The sequence below is a fragment of the Tauraco erythrolophus genome, chromosome 11 (assembly GCF_009769465.1).
Source record: "Tauraco erythrolophus isolate bTauEry1 chromosome 11, bTauEry1.pri, whole genome shotgun sequence".
NCBI classification, from domain to species: Eukaryota; Metazoa; Chordata; class Aves; order Musophagiformes; family Musophagidae; genus Tauraco; species Tauraco erythrolophus.
In genome coordinates, this window is record NC_141475.1 from 19,395,034 (window position 1) to 19,414,379 (window position 19,346).

General features: G+C 40.6%; 1 protein-coding gene across 1 annotated transcript; it reads right to left on the reverse strand.

The window, feature by feature from the left end:
- Positions 1-419: 419 nt before the first annotated feature.
- On the reverse strand, positions 420-14,694 carry CAPN10 (calpain 10). The gene is made up of 13 exons (XM_086618211.1): positions 14,585-14,694; positions 14,285-14,490; positions 12,824-12,955; positions 12,369-12,565; positions 10,824-11,041; positions 10,113-10,254; positions 8,810-8,976; positions 7,973-8,256; positions 7,281-7,483; positions 5,210-5,465; positions 3,772-3,971; positions 3,110-3,155; positions 420-1,196 (listed from the first exon to the last, which is right to left on the reverse strand). The coding sequence occupies exons 2-13, from the start codon at positions 14,426-14,428 to the stop codon at positions 1,167-1,169; spliced, it is 2,019 nt and encodes a 672-aa protein (XP_086474337.1). The 5' UTR covers positions 14,429-14,490; positions 14,585-14,694; the 3' UTR covers positions 420-1,166.
- Between the last annotated feature and the right edge of the window lie 4,652 nt (positions 14,695-19,346).

Sequence of the window (19,346 nt, forward strand, 5' to 3'; positions counted from 1 at the left end):
ACAGATGTGGAAAGTTTTGACTACCTAAAGTTCAGCTACAAGCATCCTAGATGCTTTCAATTTTCAAAGTTCAATAGGAGCAAGCATAAATTACGCTACGTTGTAGTTAAAAGCAAAAGTAGAATATTACATAATTCTCATACACAAAACTAATTGAAGACTTGATTCTCCTCTCAAATATTTCCAGTTATCCCCTTCCATTTGGTGAAAGCCCCAGGGCTCTAACACACTGTAAAGTTTGCTACTGCAGAACAAATGCAGACTTGACATCGCTGACAGTTTTCACCTTTTTAGTAAAAGACATGGTAAAACTTTGAACGTTACTCCGTTTTTATTGAGGAAAATATAACATCTAAAAAATCATCCTTGAATAAGAAATACTTTCAAACAGAAATTAAGAAAAATCTCTTAAACTTCGTATTTCTTACGGTGAGGGCGGATCTTGCATAAAACAGTCTTACAGATTTACAAAAGCAGTCTGACATGATAGTTCATAAACAATAGTTTTCAAGTCTTCTCTTTTTTCCTTTGTGGTGTTCATTAAAGAAAAACTCACCAAAAAAAAAAAATCTTTCTTTTCAACCCACCATTTGAATGGTTCAACAAAGAGCCCACGATAAAGTGCTCAGCAGCATGACTGGCAGTGTAGGATATGAGCTTAGACCTTCTCTCCTCCAGTGTATTTTAATGGTTCTTGAGGTATGTCCTACCTGAAAAAAGGTTCCAGTTTCTTTCTCTATGTTTACCCCTTTGGTCTCCTGAAGTTATTCTGTAAGCTTCATTTTTAATTTCTTTTCCAAAAGTTTTTCACATTTCATTTCATATTTCATTATGCATATACGTTTCTGGTTTTCTTCTAAAACTGTAGCTTGGGTTAAAACATGCACATGTTCTTCAGCCGTATTTCTGAAGAACTGAGGTACATTATGAAATTTGCTGTACAAGGCAGGTTCTAAAAAACACGGGAAGAACAAATATTCAGAGCATACATGATTAAGGAGGTATTTTTACAAAGAAGTTGTCGTAGGCCTGACAGCTGGTACCAGTGAAAATCAGCTGGGCTAAGAGTATCTTCTTGTTCTTCTATTTAAAAGCAAAAACAGCAAGAGGTGAGGCATTCCTCAGCTTTCCGATGTTTCTTGAAATGACAGCGTGAGAATTCCAGATTACCTTTTCATCACAGTTGTAAATGAAATCTATAAGAAAATGAACAACACAAAGAAAAGCTACTTCGCAAGTTATTTTTTTGTCAAGAAAGAGACGAAATCTATAAGGAATTAAGAGTAAAACAGAAAGATTTAGAAATTAAGGCCAAAATGCAAGCTTTTCCCATGAACCATCTTAAAAAAATAAAATGCACAAAACCCATCCCTCCAGTAATTAGAAATCACACAGACAAACTTTTAGAAAAGCACACTGCCATCCAGCTCTGCTCTGATGCACTCCTTAGAAATCAATGGCCCAACTTCCCAGTAAGGCAGACGGCCCCAGATCCTTCAGAGGTTAAACCCCTGAAAGCACCGGGTGATTTGAAGTCCTGTCTTTAGAAAAGACTATGCTGTTGAAGATTAGATTGAGACATTAATTTCTGCCACTGAAGAGGAAACTATAATTGTCGTTTCCAAATTCTTCAAGTCCTGAAGAACCTAAGCTGTGTGTTCCCTTAATGTCATGAAGCATTTCATATTTTCATGGAATAATATAAGAAACATATCTTCAAATATACTCCATATGTAATAATGGCCTTGTAATGATTTGTTTCCAAAGCAGCAGCAATAAAAGGACTTCATTACATATTTCAGCTCCTAAATATTAAAATAACAAGCACCATGAGAAAAGTACACACAGGTCTTTGCCCATTTTTTGTGAAGCACACAAAATCCATATCATTTGTGTGCTTTTAAGGACAAAACGTAATCACTGGTCAACATGACCTAGATCAAGAAAATGAGTAAATCAGTTCTAAGAAGAGTTTTTCCTAAGATTTTTTTTTTGTTTTTATTGAAACCTCAAAGGGAAAGAGCCAAGTATCTAGACAGTCTTGTTCTCACCTAATACGCTGAGTATTACCAAGGGCATGCTTTGATCCAGCAATCATAGAATCATAGAATGGTTAGGGCTGGAAGGGACCTTCAAAGGTCATCTAGTCCAACCCCCCTGCAAGGAACAGGGATATCTCCAACTAGATCAGGTTGCTTCTCCAACTAGATCAGGTTGCTATCATTTGCAACCATATGATTTACAACAATCAAATATCTTTAAACAACTGTTAAAACAATACATTCAAAGTTCTCTTCTCCACCCAGTAAAAACACCATATTAGGTTCTCAGCATTCACATCCAACCCTTCAACCTTACACACATACCTGACCAAGCAAAACACAATACCAAAATATTAAATAGGTGGCATTAACTTGATCAGAACGGCTACCACACCAAGAAGGATTATAATGGTAGAACGCTATGGGCTGGCTGTGAGGAGACAAATAAAAAACCTCAACTGTAGTGTGATGAAAGTTAATCTTTGGATTGCCCATTTGCTTTTCTTCTCTTTTGCTGTGTTTTCTTAAGTCTTTACAACATCATAGTATCATCAGAATTTCTAAATCACCATACGTAGGATCCTAAATTAATATCAAAGCCAATCAAGATGGAGGAAGGACACAACATAGAATTAAAGCTGGCAGATCTATGATGACACCAAGAACGAATACATCAAAATATATCCAAATGCATAAAGAGTGAAGTGCAAACACCTACTCATCACTAATAGTCCACTTTCTCACAGACGTTACAGCAGAGGTTGATACTGGGGAAAGACTTGAGGGAGTAAATAATGAATTCATACAGAAGCTTCTGTGCGACTGTTTTACATGAGTGGTGTGAAAAGACAAATTTTGTGAGCTGATAACAAATGCTACTTTTCTGGCTAAGAAACAAAAAACCCCAAAGATTAACTGCTTTACTAATTATCAGTTTGCAGCAAGTAAAGGAGAACATTCGAAGTCCAGTCCACCAGGACAGGCCTCTCGTACTGGTTAACACATGAGCTTCGGTGACGCCTCTGCAACACCTTTAGAAGAACCGAAATTAAAAACGTGTCACTTACTTCTTGCAATACTTGTCCAAGTGTCTCCCGGCTGTGAATGCGCTTCCTGTTGAAAACACAAACCACACTTATTTCTGTCCCCCCCCCAAAGCACTGGGGGACCTTGTAAACACCAATCATTTAACCCACTTCACAAAGAGAAGACTGTTATGCTAGGCTTTGTTCCACATCCTTTCCCTTATGCAATCTTGATGCAGTTTTACGGAATCTTACTGCAATCTTACTGCATCTACAAACTCAGATTCAGACCTGTTATTATTCAAATCAGGAGGAACCATCCGGAATAAAGCCTGCTACTCACTGCATTTTCTCAAAACCAACCCTGTTTATTAAAAAGCTTAGTAAAATTTCAGCAGAGATACTAATATCCAGACATAGCTGATAACGAGTTGCTATAGTGCCATCTTCTCCAGCATTAGAAATCCGTTATTCAGCAACTGATGCAAAAAGATTAACAAATACCTCTTTTTTCAGCTGTTCTTCCAACATAATCAAAGCGGTAAGCAGCGCTTGCAAACACAACAGCAATACAAAGACTTTAAAAAAAATAATTTTTTTCTAACAAAAGTGAGGACATGTTACTACAGTCACTGTTTCCAAACATCCTTTCATACATGCACTAGAAATATCAGAACTGCAAACAGAAGGCAACGTTATTTTACCTGTCTATTTTGGTGGCTATGACCACTGTAAAATCGCCTTCTGTATCAGGTAAGTACGTAGAAGGTATAACTACATAACTTCCTGCAGGAAGTCTGCAAAGTTGGCTTACTTCCTGTGAGTAGCAATGAGGTACACAGCTAACCAGTGGTTCCAAGTGCAGAAAAGAGGAAGTATGTGGTTTCCAGCTGCTGTTAGGCACCTGCAAAAAAGAATGAAACCATGCCTATCTTTTCATACATTTCAGGCCTCACAATGTTAAATTCCTGGTATAACATAGTGTGGTGTGTTCCATCATCTATTCCACTCCAAATACTCAATCTTCTGTACAGAGCTATAGAAGAGGGATGACAAGGCTTCCAGAATACACAGATGGCAGTATTGAGTACAGATAAATCATTCCGAGCACAGAATGGTTTGGGTTGGAAGGGACCTCAAAGATCATCTAGTTCCAACCCCCCTGCCATGGGCAGGGACACCTTCCACTAGATCAGGTTGCTCAAAGCCTCATCCAACCTGGCCTTGAACACTGCCAGGGATGGGGCAGCCACAACTTCTCTGGGCATGTTTGTAGACAGTTTATACGACCCACTACCCACACAGCTCAAAAGCTTTTTCTATTGTCTAACCTCACTCTTCCTCACTGAAGCCTAATGCACTTGTTTTTCAGCTCATGGATATGGTGAACAGATTCTGTCCTTTCTCTTTCTAGTGGCCTTTCTTGTACTAAAAACTCGTATTAGACTTCTCCTCAGTCTCCTCTGGGCATGAAAAATACCATTCTTTTAATTTTACTTCACATATTGTATGTTTGGAGTTACAAGATCACTCCTGATGCTCAACTCCAGGCTGTCCACTTAAGCAACACCTTTTTTGAAGCATGTTTTCCAAAGATAAAGCTAGTTTTCCCTACAAAATAGCCACCTAACCAGAAACTTCCCATCCTACATTTACGCTGTTGGTTACTGACAAACACATGTAGAACTTGTATTTGTCCACACTAAATCATATCCTGTTTTGTGTCAGATCATCTGTTGAACATATCAGTCCTTTTGAATTCTAATGTTGTTTGCAGATCCAACTTCACTTGCCAATAGACAAGTAATTACTAGAGTTGAAGAAAATAAGTTTTCATGAAGAATTACCAAGAAGTCTGGTCCTCAGTCACTAAGACCCTGAAAATTCTTTGCAAATCCTCAAAAGAGTTAAGCATTTCTAAAACTAATTTAGAATGCTGGAAGGATTCAGAGGAACCAATTATCTGGTTACTAGGCTACCCAGTGTGTAGTTATTCCGTATCTTTCACGGGCATTATTTCACAGGACCAGCCCGTGTTTCTCCTAGAAGCAGCACGTCCCTTGCCAAGCGCAAGGCACACTGAACTGACAGGCTCACCTTCACACTTGGCAAACGAGCAATCAAACCGACCACAAGTCTTACCTGGAAAATATGGAAACCTATTGGACGACACTTGCTATCCTGGCAGTGCTGACGGAGGGTAACTTTCACACTGCTTTTGCCTTGTCCTGCGGGAATGGAGAGGGGAAAGCAGGGATTGATATGGAAGGAGGGGAAGTTCCTGCTCCCTCCAGCACTTTGCCCATTTTTCCAGCATCCATGAAGTTGCACTGTCTCCCATTCACCTGCTGGGAGTTCTTCACAGAGGGCAGCATCTGCAGGTGGTGGTTTTAGCTCACTATCAAACATAAGAGAGAAAAGAAACTAAGTGTATAAAGTCTGTACGATTTCACAAAATCTAGAACACCAGCTCACAAAAATTAACTAACATTACACAACACCTCCAAACATTCAGCACAAAGAAGAGAACTGTACAGTTTTAAATCCTTAGGTAATTCACAGAACTCCAGAAAAACAACACAGCATATATAAACTGTGCACTAAAACCAGACAGACTTTTGTACATTCACGAAATAATGCAGCTTACAAGTTTTTCCTCAATACTCTTGTGCTATTTGTCCTATTTGAAAGCGATACAGCTGACAGTGACTTCTGGAGCACACGAGTACCTCAGTAAGTCCAAAGCATACGCTGTATTATTTTTTATATTCACGATGTCTTTAATTAGAGGAAACTATCATTTTACCTCTGACTTGATCACTGTAATGTTAACCCGTATTTCAATCCTCGCCCAGCGCCGCTTTTCACAGCCATGTGAACAATTTGGTATCATTATCAGTTGTGCAGCATTTGAAATCATATTTCAACATAACATCTATCCTTATTTCCAGTTTTCCAGCTGAGAACACATAACAGCTGTTACGTTATCACATATCCAGGCTGATACCTCTGAGGAAGTGTTATACTTAACAGCAATACCAGAAATTTTATCCCATCATTGAAAGTGCAACATACTGTACGGATGAAATAAGTCCAGAAACCAAATATATGGCTGATAGGATGTACAAAACCTGCACCCATACGGAAAAATTAGCCCCATAGTTTTGCAGAGCTTCATTCAGTCTAAAACTTGATACCATCTTGCTTTCAAATTCCGCAGAGTAAATGATTAACACGTGTTCTGGCTTTGTAGTGTGATTTGCCAGCTTCTCTCCAAGGACATATAAGCCGATAGTGTGTATCACCGGAATATAAAAAAAATTGAACAGCTTTAAAACATGCTGCCAACAGTACATTTTCTCTCTGCCTATAGCTTACCTGGTGCAAGCTGTTAGACAACCTCAGATTTTTTCAGGATTATCAGAAGAAGGTACAACTGTGCTGGCTGACCCACACAAGTACTCACTGTGTCTTGTTAAGTATTTATTTCTAGGCTATGGTCACCAACACAGAATTGGTCGTGAATAATTGACTTTAAAGTGTTGAGATAGCTATGTAGTCTGCTACAGTTAAAAAAATTAAAAGTCATCAGAAGCTACTAGACTGACATTGCTGATGTTTTCTGTTGGATAAGCAAACATTGTCACACAGAAAGAAAACATTGTTCCAAGTCTATTATAAAAGTCTATTTTGCATCACAAGTTATGAGAAAAGATCAGCTAGAACACAACACACAGTGATCCTTTCAAGAATTTTATCATATTGATAAACATGGCTTTGAGCAACCTGATCTAGTGGAAGGTGTCCCTGCCCACAGCGGCGGATTGGAACTAGAGGATCTTTAAGGTCCCTTCCAACCCAAACAAACCATTCCATGACTCTATGATAATGCTAGTAAACTTCTTGAGGCGTTCACAATTAAGAAGTTCAGCTGTATCATCAGTGTTGAATGCTTTAACTCAAAAAACAATTTTTGGGGGTGTTGGTTGCCGGAGCGGCCTAACCCATGACAAGGTAGTAGCAGCTTCATGAAAAAAAAATGAACAAGGAAATAGAACACTACTTACATGGATCCAAAGACAAAACAATGCTATTACTTGGTACTTTGCACAACCCTTCAAAACATTTTGAACATTAATACTTAGTGCTATACTTGATATAATTTGTTTATGTCAACGTCTATAAGAAATTTTCTGTTTTCTTTTAAACCTACCTGAGAGAGATCCTTCCTGTTGAAAATACACGAAGCAAGAAATTCCCTGTTGCATCTTTCAGAAAAGTGCTGGGAACAACAAGATAGAACCCAGGCGAAAGGTCACCGCATACATGCACTTCTCTATCATAGGAATGGCAGACGGTACCTACAACTGGAGGAGCAGAGAGGGTCTTTGGAAGGTTAAATCGTTTCTTCTCCACCTAGAATAGATGCATAATGATGCGTGGTGGTTTAGAAAAAATGAGTTTTATTAGAAACTTAAAATGATTAAATATTGCTTAAAACATTTTTAAACATGCATACATTTACAAAAGGAAACAAGTAAGGAGGAGTGTATCAGCAGATAAGCTGAACATCAAAGAGAAGCAGGAAGAGTTAATAGTCAGGAGGAGTAAGTTTAGGAATAGTCATCAAATAATCAGCCTGAAATGTCATGCACTAGGTTGGAACAGTCCCAAAACTTCTGCTACTTGGCACTCAATGGTAAGAAGGACTAGTCCACTAACGGTTTGTACAGACAGTAACGGCACTGTGAGATAAACAGGATCACTCTAACATAAATCAGAAATGTAAAACGGGTGAACAGTTGAATCATATCACTGCCATAGGAAATGAATGGTTTTACTCAGATCTTCAGTAACACTTGAAAACTCCTATTTGCAAAAAGAAAAACGTCACTCCTGTGTTACCTTCCAAACATGCAATCCCACAGCCTGATAATTCTTCCCCTGTATGCCTTCAGTCAAAGATGGATTATCCTCTGCTAAGTGAGTCAAATTTTGAATTCTTCCAGCCCAGTCGGCACTGTATTTCCTCTGTTTCTGCAGCAGAGCAATGCACACCTCACTCTTTTCACAGACTCTCAGCCAGAACTTAGGGTTAGTAGGGAAGCTGCTGTTGTTACGGCAGCCACCTGCCGACTGGCCTCTCACCCAGGATCCAAAAAGATTCTGCGAGTGATACAGCACTTTCTCTAACAAAACAAGAAAAACACGGTGCGGTTGTCAGACACCAGAGGCTACTTAATTTTATTCAACAGATATATGGCAGAGACCCCCCAGCCCAAGAAAACAGGCTGTTATAGCCCTGACACCTTCTCCAAGCAGATATTCATGACAAACATTTTGAGAGGCATAAGACTGAATACAAGAGGAAACGGCAGATTGATGACACGACTTTTACAAGAAATTGTTTCTAGAAATCCGCGGTTTATCTTCCATCAAGGAAAAAAAGAAAAATCACAAGGCTGTCTAGAACAACAGCCTTCTAGATACAGAACACTAATTTCTCAACAAACTAACAAGTAACTAGATCTCGGAGAAATATCAAAGACTCCTGCAAAGATCTTCAGTTTCCTCTTGTCCCTCTATTCTTCCCAGCAGAGATAGAAAAGGCCTGCGGATCTCAAGGAGATGGAAAGACTGAGAAAGCAATTATGATCTAGTTGCAACCATTTGCAATTCAAATCAGTCTTTCCCACTCACATAATGTTATTTGTATGAGAAAGATGTTTTCTCATATCACACCTGTATAGAGGCTCTGAAGATGTCCCTCCTCATTGATTGGAAAGCCCATGGTAATCTCGTCAAATTCCCTGAAAAATTCCTCTTCGTCAACCCAGAATTCTCCCTCTTGGATCTGTGAGAGCAGTTCTGAGGCAACTGCTGGATCTAGCTGGCTCCATCCTTGACCACTGCACATAAGGCAAAAGTTAACATTTAGTCCTTTGCCCAATAAAGTTCCATAACAATGTTCGATCAAATATCCTATGCTGGCTAAGTCACGACAAACCAAGAATTTAAACACTGCATTCTTTAGGGCCCATTCAAAGCTAGTACTTTCAACATTTTTGATTGTTTCACTAGCAATAAAGAACAGTTCTGCACTTGAATAAAACAGGGCTCTAAGGCCACCTGATGAAATGCTATCCTCTTGCAACTACATGGCAACTTACTGCTTGACAAAGAAACTACAAGAGCCCAGGCGTATAACCAAAACTGCCCAAAGCAAAAAACATCAACTTAGGTCTCAAATAATGCAATCAAGCAATTTTAACACCACAGGGAAGAAAACCTATTTCTCTAAAACTTTTGTTAACACAATCACATTGTTACCATACTTTAATGCTGAAATCTTGCTCCTTGGGTTAAGAATTGCATGTTCTTTTGTACAGTCTAAACATGCTAATATTTTTCAAAATAAGCTAGTAGGGTCTGCCCTTTCATTCTTGTTCCTTTGCTACATGAACTGCTAAACATATTTCTGCACTTCCTTTATAACATCTCTTCTTTATATCTACTCAATTCCAGCTTCTCCTACTCATATTAATATACAGAAATGAGAGTACACAAGCAAAAAATATTAGCACCCTTCCTTCTGCTATATTTTGTTTTATACATGCTTTGCTTGTCTTCTGCAACTGAGACAAGACCAAATGAGAAAAGCCAAGTAAAGCTGAGTGACTACTTATAAGTCACAAACGTCTTACGAGCAAAGACACTTAGATCAATTGCACAACAACAAAGCACCTCAAAAATCACCGACAGAAAATAAACCAACATCTTAAGTTTATCTCTACAAAAATACACGATGCTTTGATAAACAAAAAAATGTTATTAAAAAGATTCAGATCACCAGATCTAATAGATGGAAACGAGTAGCCTTTGAACCAACAAGCTGTGAGAACTACTCAGCTCTCCAAAGGACTGCATGCAAACTGAAGTCTCTCGTCTGCTATAGCCTATTAGCAATATTTGCCTATGCAATACACAGGTACGCTTTGTGCTTCAGAACTTTCACAAATGATTTTCCAAATGAAAATAAACTTACCCCTCACACCAGGGACCCTTCCAGCACCGCCTTCCCCAAGGATTTCGTATTCGTAGTAGGAAAATTTCCTTGCCTGACAATTCAGACAGACTCAACATGTCTATCACAATAAAGGCATGAAATTCTCCTAGTTCGCTTGCACCTGAACAGAAAAAAAAAAAGCACATTTGAAAGTAAACAAAAGAACCTGCTCCATGTGTTACAACGAGAGATGTTAAACTGTGAGAGAAAGATGTCGAACTTCTCTCTATGAGAGAAGGTGATTTTGAGACAAAAGGAAACTTTTTAAATCAGTATAAAAACAGCATAAAAAAACTCCAAACAGCTCATTTTAGTTCTGAATATACAGAAATAAAATCAATGAAAATTTTAAAGTGTATTAACTCACTACTTGATCTACAAATTCTCAGTGCTGAAATTCACTGGGGTTTTTAAGGTGCTTTTTAGGTGCTTTCTCGGGAGATAGGGCGGGTGTTTGTTTTTGAGAACTGACCATATTAGCCTCTAATACAAAAAGCACTCCTCAAAAGCATTCTCCGTCCTGAAATCAATAACATCCTTAATTCTTTATCTATCCAAGGTTATGTAAAATTTCACCATGAAACTCAAATGGTACTAGAATCAGCAGTATGCACTTGCGGGTTGCCTTGCGCTCTGAACCCTGTTAAATAGAGACATTTACTTTAAAAACGTCTAGAACTTTACTATTACCTTGTTTAGAACTGAGGACTGAGCAGCTTACTACACACTGTTCCTTCAGATTCATTAATCTTCTGAACACTGCTTTCTCTAAAACCATACCAGTCTTCTCTTTCTCCATGTTTCTTCCAGGGCCTTTCAGGGTCCATCTTTCAGCAATTCCTCCAGTCAGGTCGACCAAAGCATCTGCCACCTGTCCTGCCCACAACTGTTCATAAGATCCATGGACTCTATTAAAAAAATACAAAAACAAACAAACAAAAAACAAACACTCACAAGAAAGTTTCTACAAACAGCAGAACTAACGGAACATGGTTCTTACGTGCTTTCAACCCCACCCTATATCACAACCATGGCTGTACCCTACCTCATATCCCCAAAGCAGGCAAGAGAGAGCACACACTATTTTATTTATACACAGTACAACATCTAAAGAACATGTAAGCCATCAGACATTCCACAGTTTGATGGGAAGTTTATAACAATTCATTCCATCCTATATAGAAACCACTCTAGTCTAGTACTAGTTATTTTTACCCTATTACCCATGCACTACATCATCTTTCGTGATACACTAACTGCATTCTGTATAAATAAATAACATTTCTTCCTCTTCCTCGATTACTCTTTGTTCACTCTGCACAAACAACTGGAGTAGCACTTCCTTCAACAATTTAAGTAAATCAAGAGACCGCCCTACCTGATGCAGCAGATGCAAAGATAACAGCACAGAATGATAAGACAAGATAGGACAACAAGATCTCTACAGAAAACAAAGACTATCACCTTTCAAACCTACAGAGAAGCTTTAACATGCCATCACTGCTCCACAACTTCTGCTCAACATATGCACAGCTGAATTACTTCATACTTAAAAGTCTTTTTCTGCCCTCTGCTGGCAACCGAACAATCTTTCGTCCAAGTTCTTACAGACGCTTCATGTTCATCTTACCAGTGCACTTTGTCTCCAAATTGCTTTGTCCATCTGGACAGCATTTCGATGGACGTGTCATAAAACATAAAATAGCTGCATTGTCAAACACATTAACAATATGGTTGTTTCTTCACAAAATAATAAAACTATCAAATTAAGCAAAAGCAGCAGTGAAACTCACACATCCAGAGCCTCAAATAGCATAAACTTACGTAATGTTGTTGCTTTCCATTAAAATATTTGCATGCTTTCTGCTTTTCATTGAGCCCTCAGTTGCTCTCAAATGTTGCACTAGTAAAATATTTCCCTTTAATAAATTGGATGACACATAGTGACATAATGAGCATCATTTGAACCCTGATAATTCATTTCAGCTCTTACTTTTCATCACAATTGTCTCCCTACGACTACCTTACCTCATATGCAACCAGAAACACACCTTACAGATCTACAGTTTAAAGATAGACTTCTGCACAACCCAGTATGGGAAAGCTGGCAGCCGCTGAACTTTATATTGAATAACACACAGATCAATGCCCAAAACAGTCAGATAAAACCAGTAAGCAGAAGGCACACAAGTATTGCACCTTCCATTACTTCTCTCAATAACAGCATTCACTTACTTTGCATAAGCTTTTTCCAGCAGTGGAAGCCAAAACAAATCCTCTGTCTGACAGTGGGAAAAGCAGAGTTTCCCACCAAGGCAAGGCAAACGATCGTCAATGGTTACTTCCACCCAGTGTCCAAACTGCCAGACTCGACAAGTGAAACAGCCTTGATACGACTCATCGGTCCAGCTGGGCTGACCTGGAGGGATTACCTAGATAGTAAAAGCCAAATCGAGACAAATAATGATTTATTTTATTATTTTTTTTAAACAAAACCAGTTTAAAATATGATGAATATTAACTATTTGTAATAATCACAGAAAAAAAAAAAATCGCACCAAAACCAGTAAAACTAAGCATAACAAAACTGATATTCACTTTTGAGGCCTAAGATTCAAGAGCAATACAAGAGTAAATGTAAATTAGATGAAGAAAACTTCTGAAACATGCAACAAGAAACTTCTCTATACCTTACTCAGTAGGTATTTACTCTTCTGCAAAGCTACACACGCACACAGGAACCAACAGTCTCCCAAAATTCCTTGTTTCACTTGCACATCCTGTAGATTGTTTGAAAATAACCGAGGAGTAGCACAAATGTCCTAAAAATAAAAGAAGGGGAGTTCAAGCCAAATCCTGCATGACAGTCTAAGTAAGTCTGTATTTCACGGAACGGGAGGGCTCTGGAGCCCTCACAAAGTAAGAGAATTTTTACCTCTAGACACAGCCTAAGCAGGCAATAACAAATTGCTACCTTGTGGCTATTTTGCAAGTACTTTATGTGAGGTAAATCTGGTTCCCACATAGATTTTAGTGCATAAATGTCACCATCAGGTATGACCTTAGCAGAGGCACCAATAAGTGTAAGACAACATAATTCATCAGCCCCTTGCTAGACATATCAGCTGCGACAGAACTGATGCCATTCACACTGCAGCCCACATCCTGTTACAAGAACCTCCAAATTCGCATAAGAGAAAAACCTTTCCTAGGGCCAATAAATACAGGTTACTTGGTAGAGAAAGAGGTAATTTCAAATGCAAAGTTCCCAACACTTAATGGGATCTGAAAGTCAGGTTTTAAAATGGTTCTTCTCTCACCTGTACACACTGCAAGAGATGGAAATTAACCAATCGGACAAAATTAACGAGCAGCAATTGAAGTGTAAGGTACAAAGCAGAAAGCTGCACACTGGGCTCCCTGAAGTCGTTTGTTTGCCAATTCTATCTGACAACCAACAGCTCTATCACTGTTCTACAGCTATCCCCAGATGCAGGGGAAAAAAACAACACCACTATAGACAACATACTTTTTTTCTCTTTAACGTTTTTATAGGCTTTTTTTTCCCCTCCACACAAAGGCAGCATCATACATACTTCACTTTAAGTGAATGTACTGCAGAAACGCATTCTACACTTTTTAGCTCTCATATGGCTTGCTCCGAAACCCAGTTGTAAGTTTAAAAGCAATACACATCTTCACATGAAAAGTTATAACCTTAAAAAAGTTTACTTTCCTGTTATCAAAGAAATCAACAATCATTTAAAACAAAATATCCTTTTGAAAAACCCTAAAATCCATTTATTTGTTTTCAAGACGGTTATGCAATATATCAAAAATTCAGGAATGACGTAATGCTATTTTTTAACTTGGTATGCACAGTACTTGCATAATGAAGCACAGTTATAATAAAACATCTGAATTTCTATCAGCGCTCTGAAATTCAAAAGTTCTACATCAGGATTTAAGCCAAATCCACAAACAAGCACACAGACTTACAAACTATATATTGTTAACACTGGCACACACTGGTTTTATCAATTCTATATTTCTAAACAATAAAAACACCCAGAAGCAGTCATTCTGTGCTAATTATAATTTACCACCTTAGAGCCCAGTTCTGCTAAAGCCTTTTATACCTTAACACTCACCTTAGGTCTCAACCAAGATATTTCACCTCTGAATTGGGCAAGTGGGGTACAATAATCAAAAAAGATAGAGGTATCACTGGCTGGAAACGTGGGGTCTGTGTAAAGGTCTCTTTTCACGATTAATTGTTTTTTCTCTCCCAGCATTTTCAACACAATCTTAAGTAGGTCTGTCGGCTATTTCCACGACTATATTGCCAAGCATCAACCTACAACATAAGTGAGCATTACTCGGGAACTGTAACTGAGAAACAAGCAAGCAAGACGGATTTATTTATTTATTAAGAACGGAAAGCCTCTCACTCTTTCCACGGAGCACCTTGAACCACACCATTGCTGGCTTCTTTCAGCACCTGATACCACCCTAAAGGTTCCCCGCGCTGCTGGAAAAGAGAAGGGGAAGTTTCAGAGGAGACAAGGAGATCTACACCCCAGAGCCCACTTAGACCCCTTCCCCACCCCTCTACACACATCCTCCCCACAAGGCCCCTCCACCAACACCCCTTTCCTCACAACCAGCCCCAACACAGCCCCTCCACACACACCTCCTCCTACCCACGACCCCTCCCACGCAGACTCCCTTCGCCACACCGGGCCTCAACCAGGCCACCTCCACAGACGTCCTCCCCCACACCCGCCCCTCTCCACCTCAGCCCCAGCGCTCGCCTCACCGCGGGGCGCGCCCCGCCGCCATGCCCGGGGCGGCTGTTACCGCGGCAACGCCGGACACGCCCCCCGCTCCCCTCAGCCGCTTGTCCAGCCCAGAGGTAACGGATTGGGCCGCCGACCAATGAGGAGGCGGCAGGCGGGCACGTGGCGCACGCACCACCAATCCGCCGCCGCCCGCCGGGGTCTGCCGAGCAGGGCGGGGGCGGCTCCCAGCGTGCCTCGCGGGGGCGGCGGCGACCCCGCGCTGACGGCGGGCACGGCTGCGGGCGCCGGGCAGCCCCGGGGTTCACCAGCCCCGGCAGCGTTCCCTACTCAGGAGTACCTGGGAGAAACTGGAGATTCTCCTCATCGGAGCTGGAGGAGGAGGAAAAGCCTAATGGTCACCTGAACGGCTCTGAGAGGCTGAGGAGAGCGGAACCAAACTGTATTTTCATGAAGGTTATGACAGAGAAACTGTCAGAGAACCTTTTGACTCCCACAAAGTGGTTTTCCAAGACAATGGCGAAAATCACATTTTCAGGTAGTTTATCACTAAGTAATTGTCCAAGGGCTGAAGCAGCAAAGGAAACGTGTGGCTTCTCATGCTATGACAGCTGCTACTGCCTAGCAAAATGGAAAAGAAAAATACATCAAAAAATACCGGCTTGTTACAACGACAAAAGAAATGCAGAGATACAAGGCCCCTTGCAGGCCATCCCTCAGCAAACCACTGCTCATTCCAAGGCTTTTGGGCCAGGCCAAGGCATACTCAGGCTGCTTTCTTTTCCACATTTGGGCCTTTTACATTAGGGCTGCTCAAGAAGTTCAAGCATGGTCAAGTAATCAGTTTGCTGAGCCAGCGTGAGAGGATGTGATATTTACCAAAAACGCTGGTTTTCACACTCACAATGACGAGTTTTAGCCTAAGGGTTAGAGCACCTGTCTTTGGGCAGAGAGGTTGTCTTAATGAGAGAGCTCCACAGAAAACACTGGTCTGATTCGTCTCCATCAGAAATTAATGCAGAAATCGTCCTCTCAAACCTCCACTTTAGCAGAATGGAAACACTCATGGGTAACCAGCTGTCCAACCACTGAACAACCCAGAAACTGGTCCTCTGCCCCTTGCTTACACCCGTTGTACAGACACGAGGCTTCGTCCCTGCCTCCCGCAAATTTAACCGACAAACAAGGCTTTGCACGTTCCAGTTTTGACCCTTTCGGGAGCTGAGGAAACGTTGCCGTCCGTAAGAATAAGGACCTCCCTTGTCTGTGGCTCATGCAAGAGAGCTGCAGCTGCACGGGCTGCAAGTGAGCTGACACAGGAGAGGTCTGTTGGGGGACGGAAAGGGGAAAAAAAAGACCTCTGTCTCGGGAACAGTGAGGCTCTCATCTGTGTGATTTCACCCTTGCTGCTTTCGTTAGGAAACTGACCACAGATCACAACTGCATAAATTCCATCAAAGGAGACACCATAGAAAGCAGTATGAACGTTGCGCTCCAACAGTGTAAATACAGTAGATCTGACCTGGAACAGCGAACTGGCTAAACACATAGTAGTATTTATTTGTGATGCTATTAGAAGAAGGAAAGAAATGGACGTTATCTTGGTCTGTAAGACATCTGACATGCTTTCCTTGCTGTGACTGCAAAGTTGGCAACAGACAAATTCATCCATTACACAGCTGGTGATGTTTTTTTTTTTTTTCTATTAACCCCCAAACTCTTTGGAACAAAAGCAGCAGAGAATTTTCTCTGTTGCCTCTTGGCAATCCTGCTGGATTTAAGTATTCCTGAAGGTGGAAACACAGGTTTATTTAGACAGTAAATCTCGAGAATATTTTAAGACAAAATGACACTTTCCTTTTTGTCAATCTGTTTCTTAGGGCACTTTACATAGGTCCTTCATATTTCCTTGTAAAAGAGGAATGCAGGCACCCAGAAACTGAGTCCAATTGGTATGGAAATTTAAAAAGTTAAGAGAGATTTGCATCCGGTTAAATAGCCAGCTCATTTCCATGTGAATCAAAGAACGGTTTGGGTTGGAAGAGACCTTAAAGATCGTCTAGTTCCAACCCCCCTGCCATGGGCAGGGACACCTTCCACTGGATCAGATTGCTCAAAGACTCATCCAACCTGGCCTTAGAACACTTCCAGGGATGGGGCATCCACAACTTCTCTGGGCAACTTGTTCCAGTGCCTCACCACCCTCAGAGGGAAGAATTTCTTCCTTACATCTAATCCAAATCTCCCCTCTTTCAGTTTAAAGCCATTGCCCCTTGTCCTATCACTATATGCCCTTGTAAAAAGTCCCCCTTCAGCTTTCTTGTAGGCCCCCTTTAGGAACTGGAAGGCTGCTATAAGATCTCCCCAGAGCCTGAATACTATCCTTTGACAGAGTAGTATTCAATGATATTTCATGATCATTTTCCACAGGTTTTGGGTTTCACCAACCTCACATTCACTTTTGTCTCCAACTCCAGGTGTTTCAAAGAAAGGGAGACAGGTAAAAGTGATCTGAGCAATGATGGTGGGGCCCAACATGTGTGGGGTTTTTTTGCAAATTCTGATACACGGAAGTTTTTCAAATTGCTCAGGGGAACTCTTCCAACTTTTTGGACCCTGGTAGCGGGCTTGGCAAGACACAGGCTTAGTCCCTGCAGTACCACTAGGCTGACGGCGGTCAGAGCTGTGTCAGAGGAGTAGCATAATGTCATTCTGCTTAAGGGAGATTTTTGAGGGCGAATTGGGGTTTTATGCTTAGAAGAAACCTGATGGTTTTCATCGGTCAGCCAGAAGCAGCCTGGTATTGCAGTGCTCTCTTCAGCTACTGGGAAGACAGACTCAGTCTTCTTCCAGAAAGACGGAGTGGCTTGGCCTGAGGGAGACTCTAACTGCTAGACAAAGATGTCCCTCAGTACCCCAGCCACACCCGGAGGTAGAGCACAGCTCCACACTTCCATGCTGGCTACCACTGCACACAAGAACAAGGTGGCACAAGACGTCAAAATTAAAACAATGCACAAAGCTGATGCTTCCCTAGGTCATACACCTGGAATGTCAACCATGACTTAATCCCTGTGGTACTCTCCACCAAATCATAGGAGCATGAAGAATAACCCATTTCCCACTTTCTTACCACCTCCCACTCTTCTTTAAGACCCTGCATCTCAGTAAATATGCTTTTGGAAAAGGGTCGAATGCTCTGCAAAACCCGTTAATGCCATTTTTTAAATTTTAAAGAGAGACTTGTCTCTGGTATATTAGAGTATCTTCCTTGTGGGGCACCGAGCATGCTATGTTAAACACATCCTAATTCTCTTGACAAGAAATCAGAGGAGTAAGACTTGACTTTTCCAGTGCAGAAGGTGCATGCACCTAGAGAAGGAGTGAAGGGAGGTGTTGACACAGCCTCAATCACTTCATGCAACCAGCTAGTCTCCCTCTGTATAAAGTGAAAAGAAAAAGTCACTTCCAGAGTATGGAATAGCTTTTCTCCGCAGTCCTTTATCTATAAAAGAAAAGGTTGCCATGTCCATGTAAGACATGTTCTAACTGGTGCCCAAATTACCATTGTAATTAATGAAATAACAAGATAAATCCAAAATATTAATAAAAAGTTCTTTTTAAGTTGGTGTGAAGACACAGCAGCATTTGAGGTAATTTTTGAGAAACAGCACGCAGCTCTGGCAATTTCCACTTTAAAAGGATGCTGAAACACCACGCTCCACCCCAGAGCTAAAGCAGCACATGAAGTGTGGAAAGCATACCTTGCAGCAAGAGACCAAACAACTCCATCTGTCTTCTCTTAAGATTAACAGGGACTTACATGGGAAGGAGGTTAGTAACAGTAAGCAGTCTATGTTTCACAAACAAATCAGTAGCCTTGAGAGCTGGAAGCTGAAACTAGGCAAATTCAAACTAGAAACTAGTTATGCAGTTTCAGGTGCCTGTAATTAAAAGCTAGAACAACTTACCTGGGGTTTCAACAAATTCAGTGTCATTTAAATTGGGACCACCCAACAGAAGAATAATTCTGTGTCTCAGAGGATAGTGGCTTGATAAATCTCACACTGTGATTTCTACTGCGGTTTCTTTTATACACAAAGTCTGATATTGCAGTCATAATGATTTTAAGCTTTTAAAAAACTATTGTAAAAAGTGTGAAAACAAGTGCCATGTGATTTGTAAGTGTTGACTGTATTGTATTGTTTTATCTTTGGACAAACAAAACCAGGGAAGACAGACCAAAGAAGTGTACTTGACATAAGTGACTTGTGCAGCACACGTGCGTAGTAAAGATGTACAGAAGAAGGTCCTGCGTTATCTGAAAAGGCAACGGCCAAGGTCACTGCAGTGCGAGAACATGAGAAAATTTTAGTTAAATCAGAATGTTTGAGATGCTTGCTGGAATTGTTCT

Excerpts from the sequence above, each read along its gene's own strand:
- CAPN10 (XM_086618211.1), bottom strand. The coding sequence starts at position 14,428 with ATGCTGGGAGAGAAAAAACAATTAATCGTGAAAAGAGACCTTTACACA. Across the intron at positions 10,255-10,823 it reads AGTCCTCAGTTCTAAACAAG|GTGCAAGCGAACTAGGAGAA; the intron begins GTAATAGTAAAG and ends TTTTCTGTTCAG. Across the intron at positions 5,466-7,280 it reads ACAGGAAGGATCTCTCTCAG|TGAGCTAAAACCACCACCTG; the intron begins GTAGGTTTAAAA and ends TATGTTTGATAG.